The sequence below is a fragment of the Argiope bruennichi genome, chromosome 2, assembly GCF_947563725.1.
Source record: "Argiope bruennichi chromosome 2, qqArgBrue1.1, whole genome shotgun sequence".
In the NCBI taxonomy this organism is placed as follows: domain Eukaryota; kingdom Metazoa; phylum Arthropoda; class Arachnida; order Araneae; family Araneidae; genus Argiope; species Argiope bruennichi.
In genome coordinates, this window is record NC_079152.1 from 63203740 (window position 1) to 63229691 (window position 25952).

Below are 25952 nucleotides of genomic sequence, written 5' to 3' on the forward strand. Positions count from 1 at the left end.
AAATTATTCCTTTCAAATAAATAAATAGTTTTGAATAGAATTAAGATTAAAAATTAAGTTTAAATAGATAAAATAAATCAACCACACTTTACTTAAATAATTAAATTAAGTATTAATTACAATTAAGACATTTTTATTAATAATAATTAATAATTTCTTAATTAAAAGTGTGATTGAAATAACAGTTATTTGGAGCAAATATTTAAAAATAACAATAGCAAAAATATTTGTTATTTAAAAAATTGTGGATTATGCATCTGTATACTCTAGCACTAAATTTCTCATAGTTAGAAAATGAGAGAGTAATTACTACAAATCTATTGAAAAGCATTTAAAACAAGAATTTTTACAGATAATGCAATTTTGATTTTTGCTGGGCAGTTCAAAATGTATAGATTTAAAACCCTCGCATCCCCATGATTCCCCCCCTTTTTTTTATTAAAAGTATATCACTTGATGTTGGCATTATCAGAAAAGCAGAACCAAAAACAAAACGTTCACGTGTACGACTGAAAATAAACATTTTCGTGTCAGATCAATTCTCGAATAACATTTTGCCATGTTGTAATTCAACTTTATTTATAAATTTTATTTGTTTAAATTTATTTCTTTTTACATTTTATCGAGATTTGATTGACGCATTTATTCCTATAATTTAGAAAAATATTTATAAAACTTTTCAATATGGTAAATAACACATTTCTCTAAAATTTATTTTACATCTGTTGATGTTTAAAATTTGAGTACATTTTAACACTCTTTGCTTATGGTTTATCATTTGTATTGTTTATACTTGTATTTAAAGTCAGATTGAATTATTTCAGAATGAACAAGATATTCCAATAGATATTCATCTTAACAAACTACTTGGTAAGTGTAACATTGATTACAATTTTTTTCGATTTATTATTATTTTTCTTTATTTTATTATTTATAAAAAGAACTACGCTATGTTTATGGAGAAAACTAGTATTGAGATCTGATTATTTAAAATTGAGCAATGAAATTTACTTTTTTGTGCATATCTTTTAAGTTTGATATATCTGTATATATATTACGATCAAGTTTATTACGATTATAAGTACCGAAATTTTGCAATAGTAATTGGAATTTAAAGAGTTTGCTAAAAAGACTATAACAGAAGATAACTTTGTTCTTTAGTATGATGAAGTCCTCTTATATCTAATTTATTTCATGTTCTTACATTTTCTAATTGTGATAGAGCACTTTGCATTATATAATTGTGAATAATAAGTTCTGAAGTATATTAAGAAATAAAATAAAAGAAAGCATGTAGCAGTTTTATTACTTCTTTGGCATTATACCAACACAGCAAATTTATATTTAATAAAAAGTTTTAAAATAATAAATTTCACCTAAATTTTTAAATAAAATTAATTGTAATATAAAATATTGTTTTAAAAAATGGAAAATAATGATATTTAGCATGTGTAAGCCAAAAAACAAAAAAACAAAAAAAAAAAAACCCCTCTCGTACCACAAGATTAACTAAGCAGACTTCATAATATAGTGTTGTCGTATTTTTAATTAGTTTCTATATAATGTTCTTTTTTTTTTATATCAATTGTCAGAAAATAATTTCCTCTTCTCTTACTGAACAAATAAATTTTTATTATTTAGCTTGGTCTGTTTTTCTGCTCTGTTATTTTGAATTATAAGCTTCTGAAAATTTTTATATAATAAAATGACAAATAATGATATTTGTAGCACATTTATTCACAAAAAATTCTTAGCAGAAGATTAACTGGGTTGGTTTCATAATAATAGGGCTGTCGTACTTTTTAATCACTTTTTATTTATGATGTTCTTTTCTTTTTTTTTGATTATTTATTAGAGAATACTTCATTTTCAGACCTTTCAAAAAAAGTAAATGTATATTATTTAATGTAATCATCTATCTTCTTGTTCTATGAGTTTAATTTCTTTTTTTATTGCTTTAACAGTTATGTTTTCTCCATCAATCATGTTATTGATTTCTCATAAATTCTAGAGATCTTTTTCGAAGTGCATAGTTATATGTAGTCATATGATGTGAATTTTTAAATGTCATTCAATTTTTCTAAAACAGAATTCTATTGCCTACATAGCAAACTAACTACCTTAAAACAAAGATGCTTGTAAGAATTTGTGTTTTATATTTTACATCATTCTAAATATTTATTATTACTTTTCATTCCTTAACTTGTTTGCAGAAGATTGCATTTGAAAACATATACATACAGTGACTTTTTGCAACTTTTAAAATTTTATAATTGGTTTAAGTAGAAAAGGGGGGAAAGGAAGGTTACTGAAAACACTGACACAATCTTTCATTTTTTTTTCATTCTATAGTATTTATTTCATAATGCTTATTTTTCAAACTTTTCATAAGATTTTTTTTTATTTTCTTTAGTATTTTAACATAAAATTCAAACCTATAACATCATATTTCAAATAATAGTCAAATTTCAACTACCTAACAAGAAATTTGCAGATTCAACTCTCAATTCACCAAAGATGTGCTGTATGGATTTATCTAGTGCATATTAGCCTTCTGCTAATCTGATGTTATGTCTAATACCGATGTTAAATGTTATACTTCTCATTTGACTAAAATTCAAAGCCATAACTTCCATCCTCAAACAGTCTTTGTAGTGTTTCAAAATAGAATGTTATTGTTACTAAACTAAACCAGGAAAGTTTAGTTTAAAACATTTTTCATCTTTTCTTTTTGTTTTGCAGAATGTTGTGTATCTAAACTAAAAAAAAAAAAAAAAAATCATTAAGTATTTTCCTGTTTATTGAGATGCACTGAATAAAGTATTTATAATTTCGAAAGGTTCACAAATACCATAAATGTTAACTAGGATACATTTGAAATGTAGAATATAAGGAATACAAGGTCTTTTATTAATCTGTTTTTCAAAATTCCAACAATTTGAAAGGAATTTAAACGAAAAAAAGAAAATCTTCTGAAAATTACAAATTTGCAATTATATTCAAAATATATTGAGCACATACATTGAAAAATCTGTTATGTATAACTAGTTTTTACTATTTTCTATATAACTTGAAGCAACACTTGAAGCAGCTTTAACATATTAAGTGAGTAAAACAGTAAATTATTGTCTGATTTTATTATTGTATATTTTTGAAATTAGAATAGTCATTATGCATATCTATTTTGTTTTTAAAATGAAATGTCTTTATTATGAATTTTTATTTATTAATAATAGTTACACTTCACATTTATTGATTCAAAAAATTAAATATAACTTGTAGAAAAGTATGTTATTAATTTGATTCTATTATACAAATTGTGAGAAATTTTCTTTTAAACATAATTACTGTTTCGGAATAATACTGTTTCATTTAGCCAACTTGTGCAATGTGGTTGCTATCATACTAATAGAAGAGTAATATTTCTTTGTAACATTTGTGCTTCTTATAATCTGTCATTCACTAACAGAAATTTACTAATAACCCTCACAGAATTATAAAGTATTACATATCATTCAAAAAAAAAAATGTCATGCCTTTAATTTTTGTAATTAATAGGAAATTATTTTTATAATTGTTTAATTGTAATAAGCACATTCTATTTTAAATGTTTTTTTGACAATTAATTGTAATAATTTTTATATCATTTCAGATTGGCTTGTCAGCCGTAGAATTTGTCCTCGTGATTGGCAAAAAAATATTATAACTGTAAGACAAAATATAAATAACGCTATTCAGGATATGCCTGCTGTAGATGAAATTGCAAATTTATTAGCTGGGACTTGTAAGTATGATTTTGCTATTTCATAAATTTTCTCTAAATGGTTTTAACAGTATATGATTAATTAATATCTGTAGATTGCAGTTCATTTTTCTTGTGTTCTTACAAATTATTTATCACAAAGTATTACATTCACTTATTCATTGCAAAATGTTCTTAATTAATTTCGAAGAAAAACTGTATGTAACACTAACTTTCAAAAATTTCGAGATTTGAAATTTTGCTGAATTCAGGAAAAAATTTTAAGTTTTAGATTTTTATGATACCATGTCATATCTCACTATTTTCTCACAGATGATTATATCCAATGAAAGATTTTTTTCCAAGAAAGAATTTTTGGTTGTGAATAAGTATCTGGTTAATATTCTTATAGAAGGTACAGAAAACAGTTTGACTTCTTTTAAAAACAAATTGAATAAAATTTGTACAAAAATATTTACAATTTAATTTGTACAAAATTTTTTAAATAAAATTTTGTAGCAAAGAAATTTTTTTTAACAAGTTACAATCTCCATTGCAATATATATATATATACACTGAAGAGACAGAAAAACTGGTATAGCAGCTCGTATGCAAATAATGGAGAGGTTCAATCATTCGGCGTAGCGTGATGCGGTTGGTAATTTGCATAGAAGACAGCAAGTGTCTGAGGAAACTATTACATCGATTCTTGCTGTTATGATGGCAGGTTATTAAGATTTCGGTGATTTTTAACGAGGCGTAATCATCAGCACACGAGAGATGGGAACAGCATTTCCAAAGTAGCGATGAAACTTCAATTTTTGTACATGACTATTTCAAAGGTATACCATGAATATCAAGTTTCCTGTAAAACTTCAAATCTCCTGCAGTGGTGCAGCCAGGAAAAGAACAGAAAGGAATCATCGAAGGCTGAAAATAATCATTACACGAGATAGATGTTCAACGCTACCTCAAATTGCTGCAGATTTGAATGCAGGCCCCCATCAACAAGTATCAGTGTATGTACTGTGCAACGTACCCCTATTGATATGGACTTTTGCAGCCTCAGACCATCTCATGTACCATTTTTGACAGTGACACAAAGCTCTGCATCCAGTCTCAGCTCAGCAACATTGTCATTGGAATCTTAATAATTTGAAAAATGTTGTTTAGTCTGACAAATCATCTTTCCAGTTGCATTGGGTGGATGGCCATGTATAAGTGTGGGGAAAATCCCATGGATCCCTCATGCCTACAAGGAACTGTTCAAGCTGGTGGAGGTTCTGTGATGGTATAGGCTGTGTGCATTTGGTATGAAATGGGACTGTTGATGCACCTAGAGAGGTCAGCGGTACGTTAATATCCTTCATGACCACCTGCATCCATTCATGTCCTATGTGCATTCCGATGGACAATTCCAACAAGATAATGTGCCACTCCACACGTCTACTGTAGCTACAAGTGGCTTGAAGAGCCCTTTTCTAAATTTTGTTCCCTCTCTTGTCCACTTAATTCCCCTGACATGAATATTATCGAGCATATCTGGGATATTTTGCAACGTGCTGTCCATAAGAGATCTTCACTACCTCGCACTCCCATGGGTTTGTGGATTGCCCTGGAGGAGTCATGGTGTGACTGTCTAAAGAATGTCTTCACAAATTAGTTGAATCCATGCCACGCTGTATTGCGGCACTTCTGCGTACACATGGGGGGCTCTACTCGACATTAAATAAGTGTACCAGTTTTTCTGGCTCTTCAGTGTATTTTTTATTTATGATGAAATAATCACATACACAACTAAGTAAGTTAATCTTACAAATATTTGAAACACCACTTTAAATTCTTTAATTTGTAGTTTTTTTTTATCATTTCTATTATTTAAAAATCATATTTGCTATGTTATATATATTGTTATTATTTATTTTTAAAAGTTAAATTTTATGTATTAAAAGTATATCATGTTGTTTTTATATCACAATCACATTAATACATTATCACATCTTGTTACTTACCCTATTATATTGCAACAACTTTGCATTATATATATTTGCAATTTTTATAAATATTTCTGTTTCAAAAGTACTTATATTTGTTAAGTAAGTATCTTTTTCTGTTGCTTTTTCTAATTTCTGTTAATATTATTTTAATGCATTTTTTCATTTATTATGTCATCAGCTGAAAAAATAGCAAAGAAAACTAAAATGTTTCTTGCTACAATTGTGCAGTTCTTCGTATAATAATTTTATAATTGAATTCTGTTCATAATATAAATATTTATTAATTTAAAAATTCCATATTTCAGATATTAATTACTTTCATTGTCAACGAATAGTTGAAATTTTAAAAGAAACAGAATCTTCTACTAAAAATATATTTGGGCAATATTCATCACAGAGAATGAAAGATTGGTTAGAAATAGTGAAATTATATGAAAAAGATAACATATACTTAGGTAAGCATACTGCCCTTTTGAAATATTTAAATTTTATTTCTTAGAAATTAAGTTTATTTTGCTTGTGTTAAAGTTAAGAAGTAATTATTTCAAAATGAAATTTCAATTTTTAAAGTAAATTAAAATTGTATTATATTTACAAATATATACATTATAAAGTAATAGTGTCATCATTTTTGATAATATTTTATCATTCTAAACTTTTTTAAAACCAATCGCTTCTTATTGCTTTCTGATTTTATAATAAACCTTTTTTCTGAAATTATCTTATTATTCAATTTTTTTTGGTGATTCATGGTAGTGTTATTTCAATGTCTGATCCTGATTACTTATTAAATATTTTGATTTCAGCTGAAGCTGCTCAGTTATTGGTTCGCAACATTATTTATGAACTCCCTTCTTTGAAAAAACAACTAGTTAAATGCAAACAGATTCAAGAAGTAAGTTTATTTTTATTATTTTTGTTGATATATTAATTATTATTCTATAAAATATAATAATTCCTGCAGTAATATTCTGATGTAAGTTTACTGCTTGAGCAATATGTTTTTAAAATGTGATGTAAAATTTTGATCCATTCTAGTACTAGATTAAGGGCATATTTGCAATGGAATTGTAATTACTTAAAAAATTATTCTATATTATATGACATTAGTTTTAAATGGAATTTTGTAAAAAATAGTCAACTTATATAGTTACATTTTTTCCTTTTCTTACTATTAGACTGTCATCTTTTACTATATTAGTTATGCTTATTCTCCTTTTATTTCAGGAAAGTGTTAAGAAAGAAGGAGATTATGTGAAGAATGAACATGCTATGCGTGAAAATTATCTTTCCTCTTGTCAACAAATTGGAATTGAGGTAATTAATTATTAATTTATATTTGATTTAGATTAAAATAAGCATAGTTTTGTATGTAAAATTTTGAATCAAAGATGGGATATTAACATATGGTAGGTTTCTTTTACCTTATAAAACTGAAGAAATTGAAATATTTAGCACATTTGTGGAAAAAAAAATAATATATTGAATTATTTTCAGCATTATTTTAGAAATTCAGTTATAGAACCTTTGCTTGTATGGTTTACTGTAGCTGTGTTTCATTTTAATTAAAAGTAAATTAAAATTCTAGTTGCTAAACACTTGAAAATAGAAAGGCCTTCCTTTATTTAAGATATTTTATAGAAAATAGCATAGCCTTATAAAACTATTGCATACATTTATTTCAAAGATTTTGAATTAAATCATTAGATTTTATTTTTAATTTATCCATTATTATTAATTCTATTATTTAATCCTTTCTACTTATCAAATAGTTATAATTAAATACTTTTGTTAAAACATTGTTCTAACTTGAAATTTAGCCCAAACTGTGTCTCTGACTCGTACCTTCTTTGAAAATCTAGATGATAATTATTTATATTATAATATATTGTTTATTAAATATTTCATCACAATTTTTGTTTTTATGTTCAAAGTATAATGTTTATATGCTGATTAATTAATTGAAATTTAAAAGTGAACTCATCAAATTCAAACTTTATTTGGAACTTTTGATATACTTTCTCATCATATGAACTAGTAAATATAATTTACTTTAAAATCTCCAAATTAACATTTAATACTAATAATATATCATGGTATATTTACTTTATATTATCCATAAAATTGCTAAATATTTTGTGAAGAAAATTTTCATTAATTATTTAATGAAAGGTTAATATTTCCCTGAAAGGATAACTACATTATAAGTGTTTTACTCTCTTTTTTCATTTTGTCATTTTGTAATAAATTGATTTTTTTTTTTTGCTAAGAATTTTTAGCTATTAACTGCTTTTTTTCCCTTATTGAAAATATGAGCTTGTAATGATTTCCTTCAATTTTGTGATGTAATTTCCATTAGAAGAATTTACCTTCCATTTGACACTCATATTTATAATTGTTTCATTTTATATTTGTCCCCCATGAGATTTTTTTAAAACTATACTTTACTGTTAGTTGGTTCCTCAAGTAAACTTTACAAATGGATAAGAGATTTTTTTTTGTAAGCTGAATGATTTTTCTATTTTATATATATATTTCCAAATCATAAATAAACTTTATAAAATCCATAATTAAATTGTTATAATATTTTACTCGAATTAAGAAATATCAATTATTTTTTCTTTCCAAAGAGAAAACAAAAATTTTACATAGAAGCATAATACCATTTGTTAAAGTAACAGAAAAATTAATAAATATTTGATTTATGGGTGTCTTTCATTTACTGTCTCAGTAGATCTATTAAAGAGTTTTAATTTGTGAATGAAAAATTATGAATTCAAATTTCAGTCCCACCCCACACAAAAAAAACTTATCATATACTTGGAATTGTCATGAACTATATCTAAAACATTTTTCACATGAATTTGTCAGAGAATAAACAGTGTTTTAATCTAAATAATAAATTTAATATTTAAAATTAAATAAAATGTTCTACTATTCCTACAAATTATTAATACTTATTGAGTTGGGATATAGAGCTCTTAAAAATATACTCATTATTCTTGATTATTTTAAAATTCCTTTACACCTGATGTTCTGAAGTGTTAAAATTTCCGTTATATCTTTGTAAAATGGTGTTAGTTCATTTTCTGTTTATTAATTTTGTGTAGCTTTCTTGTATTATTACTTTGTTGTGAGCATATAAAAAAAAATTGTGTGTCTCGAATAATATATTTTTTTTATGATTTCAGGGAAAAAACATAAAAAAGGAGCTGCTTTCATTGTTGGATGAACTTCCTGGAGCCTTGAATGCTATTGCAATTTCGGTCAAAGAGCTTGCACCTGTCCGAAATTATTATGTGGCTTTCTTGAATTTTACTCTAAAAAAGTATATATATTTTTTATTATCCTTTATTATAATTATCATTTATTTTTCATACAAATCATTGATTTTTTTTTTTTGTAATTACTTCAAGTAACAGTGTTAAATTTTTACGATTGCTGATTAATTCAGCTTTGTTTTCTAAATCAAAAGGTTTTTTAAAGAATTTTCTGTATTTTACGTGGATTTTTTATTTTGTATTTTATTTGAATATTTAGTTTAAGAAATAAATTAATTCCTTTTTTTTTGCATTGCTTCATTTTGAAAATAAGTGCTAAATTGTTCCTGTAGATCGAATTTTCATTTAATCAAACAATGGAAAACATGCAAGTTTTTATCTTCGCTTACATATTGAACTCATGCTTTACATTGCATGCCCAATTTCTTTTTCTGTTATTTAATTAAGTACCATCTGTTATTATAAAATTAAAGTTTTTTCTTCTTATACCTACATATAGAAGATTGCCATTTTATTGAACTTACGTTTCAAGCTCTATATTGGAACAAGTTATTCTCTCAATATATTTTCAAACAAATTTGAACATAATGCTTTTTTTAGAAATTATTTTTTTTCTTTTTGCATCGTTATTGTTGTACTGTAATCATTTTAAAGGTTCTGTTTATATCAATAAACAATTTTTTTATGTAAGAACACTAAATTTTGAACATTGTACATTAATATTCATTGACCTCTAATATTTTTAGATTTTTCCTTTCCTTTAATTTCAACATACAAAGAAACAAATTTCTCACTGAACAATGACGCTATATCTTTACGATCAAAAATGTGTAATTGTGTATGATTTTGTCTAACTTTTGTAAACGTTCTTGGTCTTATACTATAGGTTTTGATCTAATTGTCATTAATTTTAATCCATCATTTATGATTTGTAAAAGCAAATTTCATTCCATGCCTGTAAATTTTTTTCTAGATGAAACGTTATTCACATTTATTATACTTTTTCTTAGTTATAAAAGAGCAGAGGTAGAGAAATTTGTTATCTTTACCCACATGGCACATTCTGAAAATTCTTCATTGCTTAAAATTGGGGCTGAAATTCTTTAAAAACTTTTAAGAAATTTTTTAAAATTGGATTTACAATTATTCTCACTTTTGTTAATTTATTTAAAATTTTCTTAATTATTTATTTTAAATGAATTTTTTTTAGAAAAAGTTATTCTTTTGATTTTAAATTCATTTTGATAATTATTATTGAAAAGCTAGTTACAGATGCTGTTGAATTGTAATTATTTATGTTAATGATTATTAAACATACTAGCTGAAGCATGCTATACAGTTAGAAATGGAATTGTAGTCTATCTTGGTGACAAACACATGACTGCATATGTGAAAAATATACTGAGAGCTATTGTTATTATTCATTTATTTATTATTTATTTATTTATTATTATTCATATATTCATTCATTCATTTATTTATTTTTTTAAATTTCAGAATGAGAATTACATTAAAGAGCACATTGCATATTTTTGTACATACAATTAAATCTCATAAAAATAAAGCGATTAAATTTTTTTGTCACCCTTAATCAGTTTTCAATTAATTAAATTAAAGAAAGGGGGGGGGGTGCAACATTGTAGAATGGTATTTTGCTGTAGTTTTTAACACCAAAGCAAGCCATTTTTTATGCTTATTTTTTAAAAGAAAAATTGTGAACTTTTAGTGTGACACAAATTTTTTTTTTTTTTTTTTGCAAATACTGATAAATAAATAAAAATGAAAATAAAACAAATGAATAAACAAAAACAAATAAAAATAAAAACAAAAAATTACTGCAGATAATATACATTTATGTGATAAAGCTTATTCAGAATGTAGTTTTAATAAATTTCTAAAGTCTATTGTTTTAATTTTTTATTCATAGAGATATGGATTCAGATTGCCTTCTTCTTTTGCATCATATTCTTGAGAAGGGTAATACAACCACCTTTGAGTGGAGAACTGGTGAACCACCCGAAGTTGTTGAAGTTACTACACCAGTTCTCCCTCTAGATGTCGATTGTGGAAGTTCAGGAGCTGCTGATGACCAGGTAAAAGTGCATATTATAATAGGCATCTGCTTTTGTATCTTGATTCAAATACTTAATGCAAAAGTAGTTTTTAAAATTCATTGTCAATTACAAAAAATATATTAGTTAATGAAGAAAGAGCATGCTTCAGCATTTAAGATTAATGCAAATTGTAGTAGGTACATGGAACTCAAATACTTGTATATGTACATACTTTTCAACTGAAATTGTGAAGTTCAATTAGTTCATTTTCTTTGCATATTTGTGTAATTTTTATATTTTAATTGTTTTACAAATAATAAAATGCTTTTTATCTCAATATTTTTCCTCCATATTCCATAATAAACTATTAAAATTAATTATTGATACAAGTTCAATCACATGAACTTTTTTTTATTTTCTCTATTTGAATTTTATTTTTGAATATTTGTTATAAATCACCAATCATCTTAATAACTGTACATTTCTTTATCAGATAGATTTTGGAGATTTGATTACTAATTCAGAATCAGGTGATGACAGGAGTTCTAGTTCTCCAAATGGAGATTTTGTCCATGTTGATAGAGTGAGTCAACACTAAATAGTTATTTTATAAATTGCTGAAAAATAATCATATTTAAAATATAGTTTTTTAGTTTTCTAAGATATTTCCTTGTTTTATTTTTTAAAATTTTTATTTTATATTGAAAAAAATCTTTTTAAGATTCAAAATATTATTCAGATGATAATTTAGTTTGCTTGTACACTGCTTAACTAGTTTTAGTTTAATTTGCTTAGTTTACTATAGTTTTAGCTTGTAATGTGATTCAGAAATTGTAATTATGATTAAAAAATGTTTTCTCATATGTGTTCCATACTAAGTCAAAACTAGTTTTTCTCATTTTGTATAATGTTAATTTTTTTTCTTTTTTTTTCTCTTCCTATTAAAATGGAAGAGATTAAAAAATTGACTTCAGGATGAAATTTAGTATAATGCTAGTATGTCTTCTGAATATTCATTCATTAAAGTTTTAAAATGCAATAGCTGGCCAATTTCAAGAAAATGCCCCTCAAATTTTCAGTATAGCTTATATAATAATGTGCCACTGTTGCTGAGTGCCAGAAATGCTCACTTAATAGCATTCAAGAGACCTGAATTTGGTCCTGGCTAATGTTCTTTCTTTCTTAATGTTTATTTTCTTTCAAAATTATTCCAAATTAAATTAACAATTTAAGAATGGTTTCAATGAATACTTTACTTTTCTCTTGATACTTAAATTATAATTAAATCTTTAGAAAAAAATAATTAAAAATATGGATGCGATTTTCTTAACAAATTATTTAAATAAAATTAACAACTTGCAAACAATTTCAATTAATATGCAACTCCTGTATAATGCGAAAAAAAAAAAAATCATCCATCTAATACTTGTATTATAATTTTATATTTAAGCATTAAAAGTAATTGCAAATATAACTTAAGTGATGATAAATATTAATTATAATTACTGTCATTATAAAAATATTTCACCAGTTTTATATTATATATTAGAATTGGAATGATAATTTTTGTAAAAACATTGGAAACAAGATGCATTTTGGCATCTTGCATAATTGATAAATAATGATAATCCTTAAGAGAAACATTAATGGAATTGATTAGGAAACAAACTTACATTAATAAAATATTTGTCTTTCTTTTGAAAATTGGGCAACATACCAAGCATAACATATAATGTTGTTAAACACTTGGGACTATTTGCCTATGGTTTCCATAACTTAACACCTGCTTTCTACTTATACTGAGTTTTATTTTTGCAAACTCATAGAATTAACTAAAATATCTGTGTTGGTAGTTTATAAATGTTTGAATTTTTACTAAAAATTAAAGTAAGCTGTACTTAATGAGTGGCTTTTATAGATTTTTGAATTGAAAAACTGGTATATTTATAAAAATCTATTTTTAGGATTAAAATTAAGTAGTGAAAGTGAGAATAAAATCAAAAATTTTCTAAATTGGGGGTCAGGGTTATTTTCCATTGTTTGCTTATTTTGCTATAAAAATAACTTTTATTTTTTCTTTAACCTTTGAAAAAAAAAATGTTTCCTAATGTTTTTCACCACTAAATTCGCCTTCGAGTTCATTATATATATTGAGTTGGAATTATCTTCAATTTTACCAGGTGTTATTCAGTGTGATGTTTACTGATGCTATTTGATTCTGTAATGAAGAAAAAGAGATTTTATTTAAATAAGAAGTGAATTACAAAGATCACTAACTTTGGAAATTAACTGCTTAAGTATGAAGTTTAATAGATGCAAATTCTATTAATTTTCTCTTTATATTTCTTTATAAGATTACTATGTGATATGTCTTTTTATCATTGATTTAAACTGTTACTAACAAAATAGTGCGTTTCTTACTTGTGTTTATTATTTTAGGAAGAATGTAAACCAGATAATGGGGACCAGATTGATTTTGGCGATTCGGAAATCAATTGGGATATTTCTGTTGAAACTTCAGGCACTTCTGAATTTCAAGTTCTTGATAGTGGATCAGGTATTTAAGTTTTTCTTATTTGATTCTTTAATGTGAGATATGGCAGAAAGTTATTTTCACTAAGAGATTAGGTTTTTAATTTTTATTGGGTCATCGTATTAATCTTTTAAAAATATGTAGTATTTCTAAATCATTTGAAGAAACCATGAAAATTAAATATTTATTGGTTATTTTGTTTTAAAACAGTTGTTTGTGATCTGAATTTCATAGTTGGATATGTGCTGGCAAAAGACATATTTTAAAAAATTATTATTTTTATTTTAAATATAACAGTTTTATTTTTAGTTGAAAAAATATTATAAAAATTTCTTTGTTTAAATTTGTAAAATTTTATTTTATGAAACCTAAATTAAATTTATTGATTTTATTGCTGAAAGCATAAATTAGATTGTTATAGTTTAAACCTTTTTCTTTGTTTGTTCTAAAATTATTTAAATTTTAACTACTTTATTTATAAATATAATAATTTTTTTATAGTGAAAAAATATCCATTAAGATTATTTAATTTTTTTAAATTTGTTTTGTCAGTTTGAAGTAATTTTACTTTTTATTCATGATAATGCTTAGCTTTATCACTAAATTTTAGCATACATTTGTAAATCAGGTACTTTATTAATTGACCAATAATATTGCCTTTAATAACATCCTGCAAAACATAATGATTTTAGAATCTGTTTAATATTTATAACATTATCGTAGTTTATCAATTGAAATGCTTTTGCATATGTAATATTTGTTTTGTTTCAAATCATCTGGATATTATTAACTCACTCTAAAAGATAAAGATGGTAAATGATTTATATTATTGGCATGACTAACTTTAATATTTCAATTTGCGTTTTTATATATTAACACAACATATTTACTGTCAATAATGCATTTTTGACATATTATGTAGACATAATAGAACACATATTTGCATGTAATAATGCATTTTTGAAATATTACAGGTGGAAAAGTGGCTCATGGTATTGATGCATTGTCTGTTTTAGAAAATGAATCAACTCGAAATTCTTTCTATAATGACTTGTTAGAGGTGTGTATATTATTTTTTGTTTCCATTCTAATATGTTATATGTAAATTAATCCACTCTTCTTGAAAGAAAAATTCTAAAAAATTGCTTGAAGCAATTACAAATTTTATCTGTGGTCAGGATATAGTTATCTATTGTGGTTCGGATATAGTTATAGTTTTAAAATTATATTGTCTAAACTTTTCCTTTTTTGATCTTTTCTCTTTGATACATCTTTCTTATTACTTCATTTTTCAACAACTGGCTGAGTGCAAAGTAGAACTAAAATCTAGAGTTAACATTTTTACTGAATATCCCAAGTTCTTGGGTTAATTCAAATTGAAATAGGCCTTTGAACTTGAATTTAAATTATTAAACTTTTAAGATTGTCTTATTCAGTCTTTTACTTTCTTTGTTAACAAAAGTTTTCCCCATCTGACTATATTATTTTTTATTTCATAGCTTATTTTGTTTCATATTGCAATTTTGTCTTTGATAATTACTTATTAATAAAGTTATAACTTATTAGTAAGGTTATGCCGTTTTAATTTTTTAAAAATTATTTTTAATTTTTTCTTAAGTTTGTATGAGTTTACATATTTATTATAATTTCTAAATGTACTGTTGATATATTTATGAACTCAATAAACTCTCAATCAGCTCAATAAAATTTCTACTGCTGATATAGAAGAATGTGTGTTTTGGCTTTCTACAGAATAAATCATTAAATCTACTGCTACGAAATTTAGGAGGGTAAAAACTTAGTATGGCGTTTTAAAAAAATTTAGAGAAATGTTGACATTTTCTCTTCATAATTATGGAAAATATTTGGTCACTAAAGTAATTTCTAAAATTTAAACAAATTATTACACCAAAATTAAAAAAAAAAATTATCATAATAATTTGGTTGGTGTAAATTTTCTGTCTATTTTTAATCAATTTTTAAAAATATTTTTTTTAGTGATATATTTTATAATTTCAATGAAATTCAGATAGCTTTCATTATTATTTAATTCAGATAGCTTTCATTGTTGTCAGAAGTTTAAATATTTCACCCTGGATTATTTTTCCATTATTAATGATGAAGGCTGTTGATATAGCTTATTTTTCCATTTTTTGAAGATTTTTATTTGAAATATGCTTTTAATAATATTTTTTAATTTTTTGAGGAATAAATTTAAGAGCTAACTTCACAAGCAAGCAATAATGAAACATTTTAAAAATGTGTTCATTTTTTAAACACTGTTGCTCTTTTGTGTCATATATATATTTGTATAAAAATATATTATTATTCCTATTCTTATTACATGAAAATTATTTTCTTATTACTTATTATTATCAATTGTTTATCTTTTCTTTTATTATTATTTTGAGACACAATGAATTCTTTTGTTGAATCAGATACATTTTTATTGAATGTGATATTATATACATTATAAAACATTCTGTAATACATCCAAAACTTTAATTCTATGCAGTTTCACTTTCTACAAATATTTTTTATGAATATGCTTCGAATTCAGGCAGATAGTTTTTGTATTATTTGAAGTTTAATCACTTTCATTTCTAATTAAATTTCAAATTTTAGGAAAAATGACAGAAAATTAGAGAGATGCACAGCTCAATGATAAAACTCCTAAGCAGTACATCTGTCAAAATGTGAAGTTTAAAGATACTTTACTGAAAAAGCTATTAGGAGCAAATTACTTAATTCAGTTCTTAGCAGCTGTTAATCCAGCAAAGTCACCAGAGACAGTATTTAAAACAAAACATAAGAAAAAGGAAATTTGATTTGTAGTTAAAAATTTACGTGAATAAATTATTTATTTTCCCAATATCTTACTTTATAATTTTAATTCATATATTTTTAACTATTTCATCTCTAATGGTTGAAATATTTTTCTACAAATTAAAAAAAAATCACACAAGGACCTGTTCTATTTTAATTGGTTGATATTGATTTATATATGATGTTATAATTTTCAAAAACTTTCCATCCTTTAAGGAAATCCTCCAAGGATTAACATTGGTTAAAAAACAACAACTTAAAATTAGGCTTTAAAAAAAACATGGTTACTGATTGTAGTTACACATTAAATAGATATTTATGATGGAAGAAAGAAATTCAGTTCAATGCTGATGTGATTATTTTTTTCATTCGGAATTAATATTAATGGATTTCTAGATCTCAAATATACAGACTCTATATAAACTCAATAATGACTCAATATTGACTTGTCAATTGTCAAAACCTGCAGATTGCTATACTATTTGTTGACTTAGCTGACTTAATCTGAGCTCATTTTTCAAGTGCAAGATAATAAAAGATTTTTTAAGAATATAAGACTTTTAAGACATCAAGATATAAGAGTTAAAACTTAAACATGTATTTAGTAAGCAGTAAATGTAAGAGGAATTCATAATTGTTTTACCATAAATTTTAAATATGGTAAAATACCAATAAAATTGTTACTATTTGTAAAGCAGAAAGTGCATGCTATGTTTCTTCTCAATGAAATTGGCACATGCCACTCTGAAATCTGTTTTAACATTAACTGGACTATTTTTGGTTTTCAGAATTAAATATTTCTTAAGATATTTAATTAAATGGCAAAAAATTGAGTCAAGCTTTAGCAATTTTGTTTAGTTTTTCACTATTGAATTAAATAATTATTGCATGGAAATGGTTTATATGCCATTTTAAAGAAGACTAAACAATTATATTTTCATTGAAATTTTTTCCATAATATGCATTGCTTTGTTTAATTTCCACAAATTTTTAAATGACTCTAATCATTAAGTTGTGTTTTATATTCAAGGGAGAAACTAGAGAGAAATAAAGGGGAACACTATGCTATATTTTTTTTTTCTCATCAAGCATGCAAACATAAAATGAATGCATTTTGGCAATATAAATAATATTATGGAGGAGCTATTATTATCTTAAGAGCAATGATGAATAGGGGAACGGCTAGACTTGTACAGGTGGTTCAAAGTATGATATGCAGAAAGATAAGAGTCTGAACTGTTGGTTGAGGACTGCAGGTGACAAAAGAAAGGGCAAATAATTAAAAAAAGAAAATGAAAGAATATTAAGCGATATGAATACTTATTTTTGGAAAATATTCAAAGTCAGTATATAAAATAAATAAATATTTAATAGCTCTTTGTTAAGTATAAAATTATTTATTGAATTAATAATTAATTGGATTATTTTATATCTCTTTGGGGTAAAAAAGTGTGATGAAACTTAAATGTAAAAATTGATTCAAATCTCTATTATATATCAGAAATGATATCATTAATATTTTAATTAATTCAATATTGTGGAATACATAATATATATCCATAAAATCCTCCAAAGTTTTGAAGTAGGGAATATGTTAAAATTTTATCTAGCTGAAATCTTATGCCTTTCTCTAATGAAATGTTATGAAATAATAATGTTTCAAATCAATTAAGGAACATCTTCAGTTTTTGGTAGTTAATGAATATATGTATCTTTTTTTTCTATTAATTTTTTATTTTTTATCAATAGCTGGAAACGTTTCTTGAACAGCGCCTCTTGGAAGCTGAATCAGCTGGAAATGATGTTTTGTCTTCAAGTTTGTTTCACAATGCTCCATCAATTTTACAGATGCAATCAACTGAAAGTTTGAAACAGATGTTAATTTCTGTAAAATCTATATCATCACAACTTATGACAACCAAGCTAAAGCATTTATATCTTATTAAAAACTCACCAAGGTAGAAAAGATTTTTTTATTCCTTAACTTTTTCCAAACTTCCAAAATAAGAAAGCTATTTATAGCCTAGTTTTTAAAATTTTCCAATTATTTTTATATAAGTCTAAAAATATCCAAATTTTTTGTACGAATTATTGTCTTTCTATTTTTATGGTTTATTTCATTCTGATTGTCAAAATAAAACATCAGTCTGTTATATATCGTTACCAGATTTGTCTTTTACAGAAGAAAAGAAGTTGTATTTTATATAGGAAAATATTGAATTATCCTTTAAAAAAATGTGTGAATTTTTGTTCCCTGTGATTTTTAATAAAGAATAAAACCTTGTTAAGCCATCTCTTGGGACCAGGCATTTTTGACAACGTAGGAGGATCAAGAGATTTTTTGGGAAAAAAAAAAAGCACTGAAATATTTTCATGAATTGCCGAGTGATTCAGTGACAAAAACAAGAGTTTTAGAAATCAATATATGCGAATGAATGAGTGGAAAATAAAAAAAGCAAGAAACTACTTTTTATAATTATCACATTCTATTTTCTTTTAATTACTTTGGTACATTAAAATATCGAAAAATCCAATAATATTGATTGATGAAAATGGTGATTACTGGAAATATTTTTCTTTATTTTATTTTCTTTATTTTCTTTTCTGTACTGGAAATATTTTTCTTTATAAATATTGAGGCTTTAAATTCTTCGTATGTTGTGTCTTGAATGGATATTATTGTCTAGGGTTTCAGTTGTTCTATCTTGTTGGGTGGGATTTTGATCCATATTCTCAACCTTATTATCCTTGCTTGAACTGCTTTTTTTTTAAAAAAATTATCAATGTTGACAAATGCATTAACACCATTGATATTGCACTCTTTTTGATTTGCAGTAAAGTCTTGAATGGTTCCAGCTTGATGATGTCTTCATTGTGGATTTCTGATTCTGTATTTGCTATGAATCCAGCGTGTTGAAAAAAATTTCAAACAGTTTCTGTTGAAACAGAACTCCAGTTTTTGTTTGTGTATTTGATTGCATTACAAATCGAAACTTTTAACTTTTCATTCCTATTAAGGCTTTTATCAGATCCTTTACAAGCATTTTTTTTTGCTTAAAGCCATGAATTATCCCTTAATTAAAGGATGAAGAAGTGCAGTTACATTTGGTGGAAAAAAAACAATTTCGATTGCTTTTAAATTTTTGGGTTGATTGTAGTGGTGCAGTTATTAACAATAATGGCAACATTTCTTTACTGATGTGAAAACTGATAATCCAGTTTACGAATATGTTGTTCCCAAATCATTGTGATTTTAATTTACTTCATATTCATCTAGAAGGGATTTAATATTTTTAAAGCATCATGACTTTTTGCTTTTACCTATTACAAGTGGTTTTAGTTTCACATTTCCACTCATATTAACGCCAAGCAGAAGTGCCGAGCATTGCTTACTTGCTTTTCTAAAAGTGCACTATTCATCCTTAAATGATATGAGTTTTATCAGGCAAATGATGATAAAATAAGCCAGTTTTATCAAGATTAAAAACATTTGATTCATCAAACATAGATAGACAAGCATAAATAGAATGTCCTCGAGAATATTGTTCTTTACTTTATACAAAAACTAGCACCTTACTTTATAACAGTTTGATTGAGAAATATTTATTTTCTATATTATTCATTTGACAATATATTTTGCTGTCATGATGACATGTTTAAAAGTTATAGAATACATATTTTATTTTTTATTGAAAAATAAAATTATTGGGAATTTTTGAATTAAAAAAAAAATGCTCTCATGGTTTATATTTGGTAATATATAGTTTATTAAAAGTATTATTTCTCTAAGGTCAAAAACTTGTTATATGTGTTCAAATTTATGAATAAAATCATAAAACTGTTAAATTAATTGGAAATATTTTTTGTAAAATTAGTTCACTAATTCCTGAAATCCTGTCAAACTTTCTCTGTTTTATTTTATAAAATATTATTTTTAAAATCGAAATAAATTCAAATATTTATGATATTTAATCATTTTTTCAAAGGTATGTTGACAGATTAGTCGAATCCCTTAAAAGCAAATTGGAAACTGCTGAGAGAATGGTTGAATGTCAAAAAGCTGTAAAGCTGAAGTATCAAGAAGCTGTTGAAGAAGAAAAAGCTCTTGACCCTAAGATTAAGTTAATTGTAGAGAAAACAAAAATTCTTCTGTCTGAGGTAAATAAATGTAAAAATTTGTTTAAACTATTGTTCAGTTATATATAGTATATTCTAATGGTGTTTGCTATTTAATATTGATTGAAAACTGATAATTTTCTTTTAGGTTGAAAAGGATATATCAAAGAGATATAAAAACCGACGTGTTAATATCATGGGAGGATTAAGTGCTCTACAACAGATTACTGCTTATTGAATGTATATTTTTTAAATATTCATAACAACCAAAAATTTTGTTGTAATAATTTTATACGTATTCAATTTTTTTTTTATTTTCGATGTGTTTTTTTTTTGTGTCAAAGAAAATTATTTTATTATTAAATATGCCTAATATTAATTATTTCAAAAATTAATAACTTGCCACTGAATAAATTATTTCTTTTGATATTTATGAAGTTTTTTAAATGCAAATTCAGATCTTTTGATATTTATTAACAAAAATGTGAAACATTAGTGAAGAATTATATCTCAAAATGTGAACCTTGCACATGACAAATATTTATTTCTCTATGAAATAAATTCCAGATTATGATATGTAAATCAATAGTGAATGTGTCCTTGAAGCTTATAAAATTGCAGCTGAAGAATTTTTTCTTCATTTCTGTATTCTTCATTCAGATATAAAAACTGTTACTTGGTTCTGTTGCATGATTTTACGAATACTGAAATTCAAGCCAAAAAGAATTTATGTGAAGAAAAAAAGTCAACAAATTCCATATTTCAATATTTTTTTGTGCATATTAATTAGACCTTTCGGACTCAGTCAGTTTACATGCAAAGGAAACAAATGTGTAATATTCTCATCTTTCATATCTTTGAATTTTTTAAACAATTTTTTCCTTGATGTTGATTTTCTGATTATAAATCTTAGAAGTAAGACCAAAGTAAAAGTCTTCTCAAAATCGTTTGTGAGTAGGTAAATGAATTGTACGACTAATTTTTCAGTAAGAGTTTATTTTAATGTTTCCTTACTACAGCCATTGTTAAATAATTTTCAAAAGTCGTTTTGATTTGCTAAAATATAATTATGCTCAATATCCTGAAAATGTGCACACATTATGAGAAGTGCATACAAATTATTTAAAGGAATAAGTTTAGAGTTGTTTTTAATAGCATTCTTATTTTAGTACGAAGACTTTTTTTCCACTTAAAAATCACTGGGATGTTTCCTGGAAGAATAAATTGTCTTAGTGCCTTACATTGGTATAATATGTTTTCTCATTAATATATTTTTTTACTAAATATGTGACTTATAGAAATTTTTCAATATAAATTGAACTTTGAAATTGATGCTAAAATTTTGTTTTCCAAACAAGATCTTAAATTGCATATATCTTTAATTTATGGTTATTTATTTTAGCAAAAAAAAAAAAAAAAAAAAAAAAACTTCTTTGTTGGTTAAAATTTATTCTTCAAATTTTTTTTCTGATATTATATATCATATGTAATTTGATTCTTGCAACAATTTACTTTATGTCTCTTTTCATCATACATGAAAAAAAAAATATTAAAAGTCTGAATGTATTTAATATAACAATTCAGATTAAAATGTAATGGTTTGTGAAATAACTAATTTAAGAAACTTCTGTATTTATATTGAAATTAGTCTTTTTATTTTCATGTTTAACTTCATAAATATAACAAATCTTACTCAATATGCATTTCTTTGATGCTCAAAAATTCAGATAATATTTTTAATTTGTTGACTGCTAATTATATAATTCAGATATATCTTTATTTTGTTGTAATTTATTTATTTATTTTTTATAGAAATGTAAACTAAGAAAAATATTATCCTTATGGTTAATAAGAATGTAAACAAAGAAGACAAAAATCCTTTTATTGATTGTTTGATGATAAATTATACTTGTTATATTCATTTATGAAAATAAAGCCATTTTAATTCAATTATTCTGTGTAATCTTGTACATATATTTCCATAGTATTATCCTTCATGGAATTCAGAGATATTCCATTATGGGATTTAATTTCTTTATATAGGAAACTGTCTAAAACACTCCAAATTATGAATCTCTTTTAATAATAAAGGGGAAAAAATGTTGGTACTGAACAAGAGATCTTCTGAATTATAGTTACTAAATTTGACATAAGTAAATTTTCCCTTTTTTTTAGTGGAGTGTATTTGTGTGTGTTTGTTGGCCGTGCTAAATTATTTTTTTTTCAAAATTTTTATTAATAAAACATTAAGCAATATTGTTTTCTGTTTTTTAGTGATAAATTTTGAAAAATATTATTACTCGAAATTCATTTTGCTGTTTTAATCTCTAATAATAATAAATATGAATGTGTGTGGCTGCGTTGGAGCTGTACAGGCCAGACAAATCGACTTATAGCTACAATACATGGCACATATATATTTTGGAGGTTAAAAATGTGTATCTGGGCATGATCATTTAAAACAAAATTTAATTAGAATTTTATTTAAATAAAATATCAAGTCGAACTTTTGATGATTTTTTTGCTTGATAAATTCTAAAAATAATTTTTAAACTGTTTCAAAATTTAATTTTCTTTTTCTAATAATATCAGTTTTATAGGCGTGCAGATTTTTCTAATTTTGGCGTTATTTAAAGGATATTTTTTTGTCAAATTTTCAAAAATAGATTGCATTATTGCCCTGAGATTTAAAAAAATTTTTTTTTTTTCTAATAATATCAGTTTTATAGTCGTGCTGATTTTTCTAATTTTGGCGTTATTTAAAGGATATTTTTTGTCAAATTTTCAAAAATAGATTTCATTATTGCCTTGAGATTCAAACCACTTTCATAGTTTCATCAACTATCTGATTGCGTTATTTTCTTCCATTGTTATAAGCTTAAAAAGAAGGATCATGTTTACTTTCTGTGTAGCTTATCAAGCGAATAAAAAAGCGAAATTACAATACTGCAAAAGATAGGATATTTTCATTTGAATTAAAGTGACAAAATATTCCCAAAATTGAAGGCCTCATCTACACTGGTGTGCAAAAACGTAAATAAGAAGTTTTTTTTTTTTTTTTTTTTTTTTTTTGCTCTAACTCTATGAGAAATCATCTGAGAGACATGAAATTCAGAAATGAAAGTCATCATTTTGTACTTGAACGATGACGAAAGCATTGTTGTGAAAAAATGAATACAATGCGTATAGTATGGAATCGAACAAAAAAAAAAAAAAAGGCTTTATTGAACTTATAGCATCGTTACATATGATTGTCTGTTCAAGAGGGAGAACAATAAGCAGATGTTCCTTAGTATGATATATGCCCTCCTCGCACCATCTCTCCATACTCAGCATCGGATTGTCCAACATTTCTTGAGGTAAGAGTGCCCATTCCTCAATCAGCATCTGTTTCAGTTGTTGGGTGTACCTCGGAAGAAGTAATCGTGCTGCAAGGCGTCTCCCCAAAGCATTCCATACATATTCTATGGGGTTTAAACCAGGAGAGAATGCTGGCCAATCCATCCGAGTGATATCTTCACTTTCCAGTAGCTGCTGAACATCAGCAGTCAGGTGTCTCCGTGCATTGTCATCCATAAAAACGAAGTCTGGTCCTATAGCACCTCGGAACCGACGTACATGGAGAAGGACCACCTCCTTACAATAGCGATCTCCGGTTATAGGACCTCTGTCAAAAACGTGGAACTCAGTCCTCCCTTGCAGCATAATGCTCCTCGTCGACAACACCAGGACCACCCTAGCGGTCTCTTTCCGTGATGTTACTGGGATGAAACCATGTCCCGACCTATTTCTAAATCAACTGGCATTGAGAATCACTTGTGGCACTGAAACGACTCTCATCTGTAAAGAGGAAGGACACGATGAAGACTTTGTGAAGGCGTCTAGCCACAGTAAACAGCGATACTTGTCGCCCTGTTGCTGTTCACAGTTGCTGAGCAGTGGCGTTTGCTGACTGGTATTGGACTCTTTTCGCCTGCAAGATGATATATCGGTCATCCACTACAATTGGGGTGGGAGGCTACCACCAACCTTTCTAACAACTGTACCCATGGTTTGGAAGGCTTTCCAAGCGCACGAAACGATACTTTTGTTGATTCCGAACTCCAGCTACACTTCTCAAATTGCACCACTCCACCAGCTTTCCGATCATTCTTCCACGTGGGAAGTCGTTCAGGTGATTTCCTCTAGCCATATTTCACGAAAGAACTTACTTGCACTTGCAGCGATGTCTCTAATTGCTCCTTCATTCTTCCTTTCTTTGTAGTCTTGACCTGCGCGCACCGACTGTACGCGTTTTGCGTACATTCACGTCGCCTATGATGTTTTGTTCCTGACATTTGCATACGTATCACCTTTCTACTGAATTGCGTGTTCATTGTACTGATCGCAATAACCCCTTTTCTGCACTTTCATGGCTACCTACTTAAAATTTACATTGTTGCTTAAGTTTTGTACACCAGTGTAATTGGATAGAGGAGAAAATAAATCAATTAAGGGATTTTAATGAGCAAATTCTCCTTGAGTGATTGACTTTCATATTTTTTGAAGAGACAAATCTACTAGGGATGTTTTAAAGCTAAAAATGTTTGTAGGCATACTCGATTTTAATACCTATTTACTATGCCGCCAGATTGTCTCTTTTTATTGTACAGCTTCACTGATAATTGATTGGTTTGGAACTCTTCAGAATACCATTACAATACGTTTGATTATTAAAATATTGCGTACTCAGTTTATGAATCTTATTAGGAAAATTTTGTGTTTTCAGCTAGCTATGTCCTGAAATCGCAGAGCTGAAATTCTGTGAAATGTTCTCACAAAATTTTATTGCTTGATTAGGAAAAGTTTTTACATTATAAATAATGCAGTTATTTCTTATTCAATTTCTTTTATATTGATTTATTTCTTGTATAATTTATAATTAATTTTTTATTTTCCCTCTCAGGGCCTGGATTTCTAAAACCTTGTACAGTTGTTTGTTTCTGATGCCAATGCAATAGTTTAATATTTTCAGTATTTAATTATTGATTATTTTTAAACAAAGTTTGATTCCAGTTGAATGTGTCCATTGGCATTGAATTTGAGAGAAAAATTAGTTTTGGATTTCTTAACATGCTTAATAATGAAATAAATTTAAAACTAAAAGTAGAAAAAACAATGAAATAAATTTAAAACTAAAAGTAGAAAAAATAATGAAATAAATTTAAAACTAAAAGTAGAAAAAATAATGAAATAAATTTTTAAATTGATGCTTTCATTAGCTTTTAAATATTATAAAAAATCCTTTTTTTGATCCAAAATTTTAACATCAAAATAAAATAATAAAATTGTGGGACTCTGAAAGCAATATTGTGAAGAATTTCATGCATAATGAAAATCATATGAAAGATACTACCTAGAGAT

The 25952-nt window shown here is 25.8% G+C and overlaps 1 protein-coding gene across 1 annotated transcript; it reads left to right on the top strand.

Moving 5' to 3' along the window:
- The first annotated feature begins 469 nt into the window (after window positions 1–469).
- On the top strand, window positions 470–21953 carry LOC129961680 (CDK5 regulatory subunit-associated protein 3-like). Its single transcript, XM_056075210.1, has 14 exons — window positions 470–687; window positions 825–870; window positions 3653–3784; window positions 6045–6194; window positions 6546–6634; window positions 6967–7056; window positions 8931–9067; window positions 10948–11113; window positions 11568–11657; window positions 13514–13631; window positions 14582–14667; window positions 18183–18391; window positions 20420–20591; window positions 20698–21953. Exons 1-14 carry the CDS (start codon window positions 685–687, stop codon window positions 20785–20787), a joined length of 1578 nt encoding a protein of 525 aa, XP_055931185.1. The 5' UTR covers window positions 470–684; the 3' UTR covers window positions 20788–21953.
- Window positions 21954–25952: the final 3999 nt, after the last annotated feature.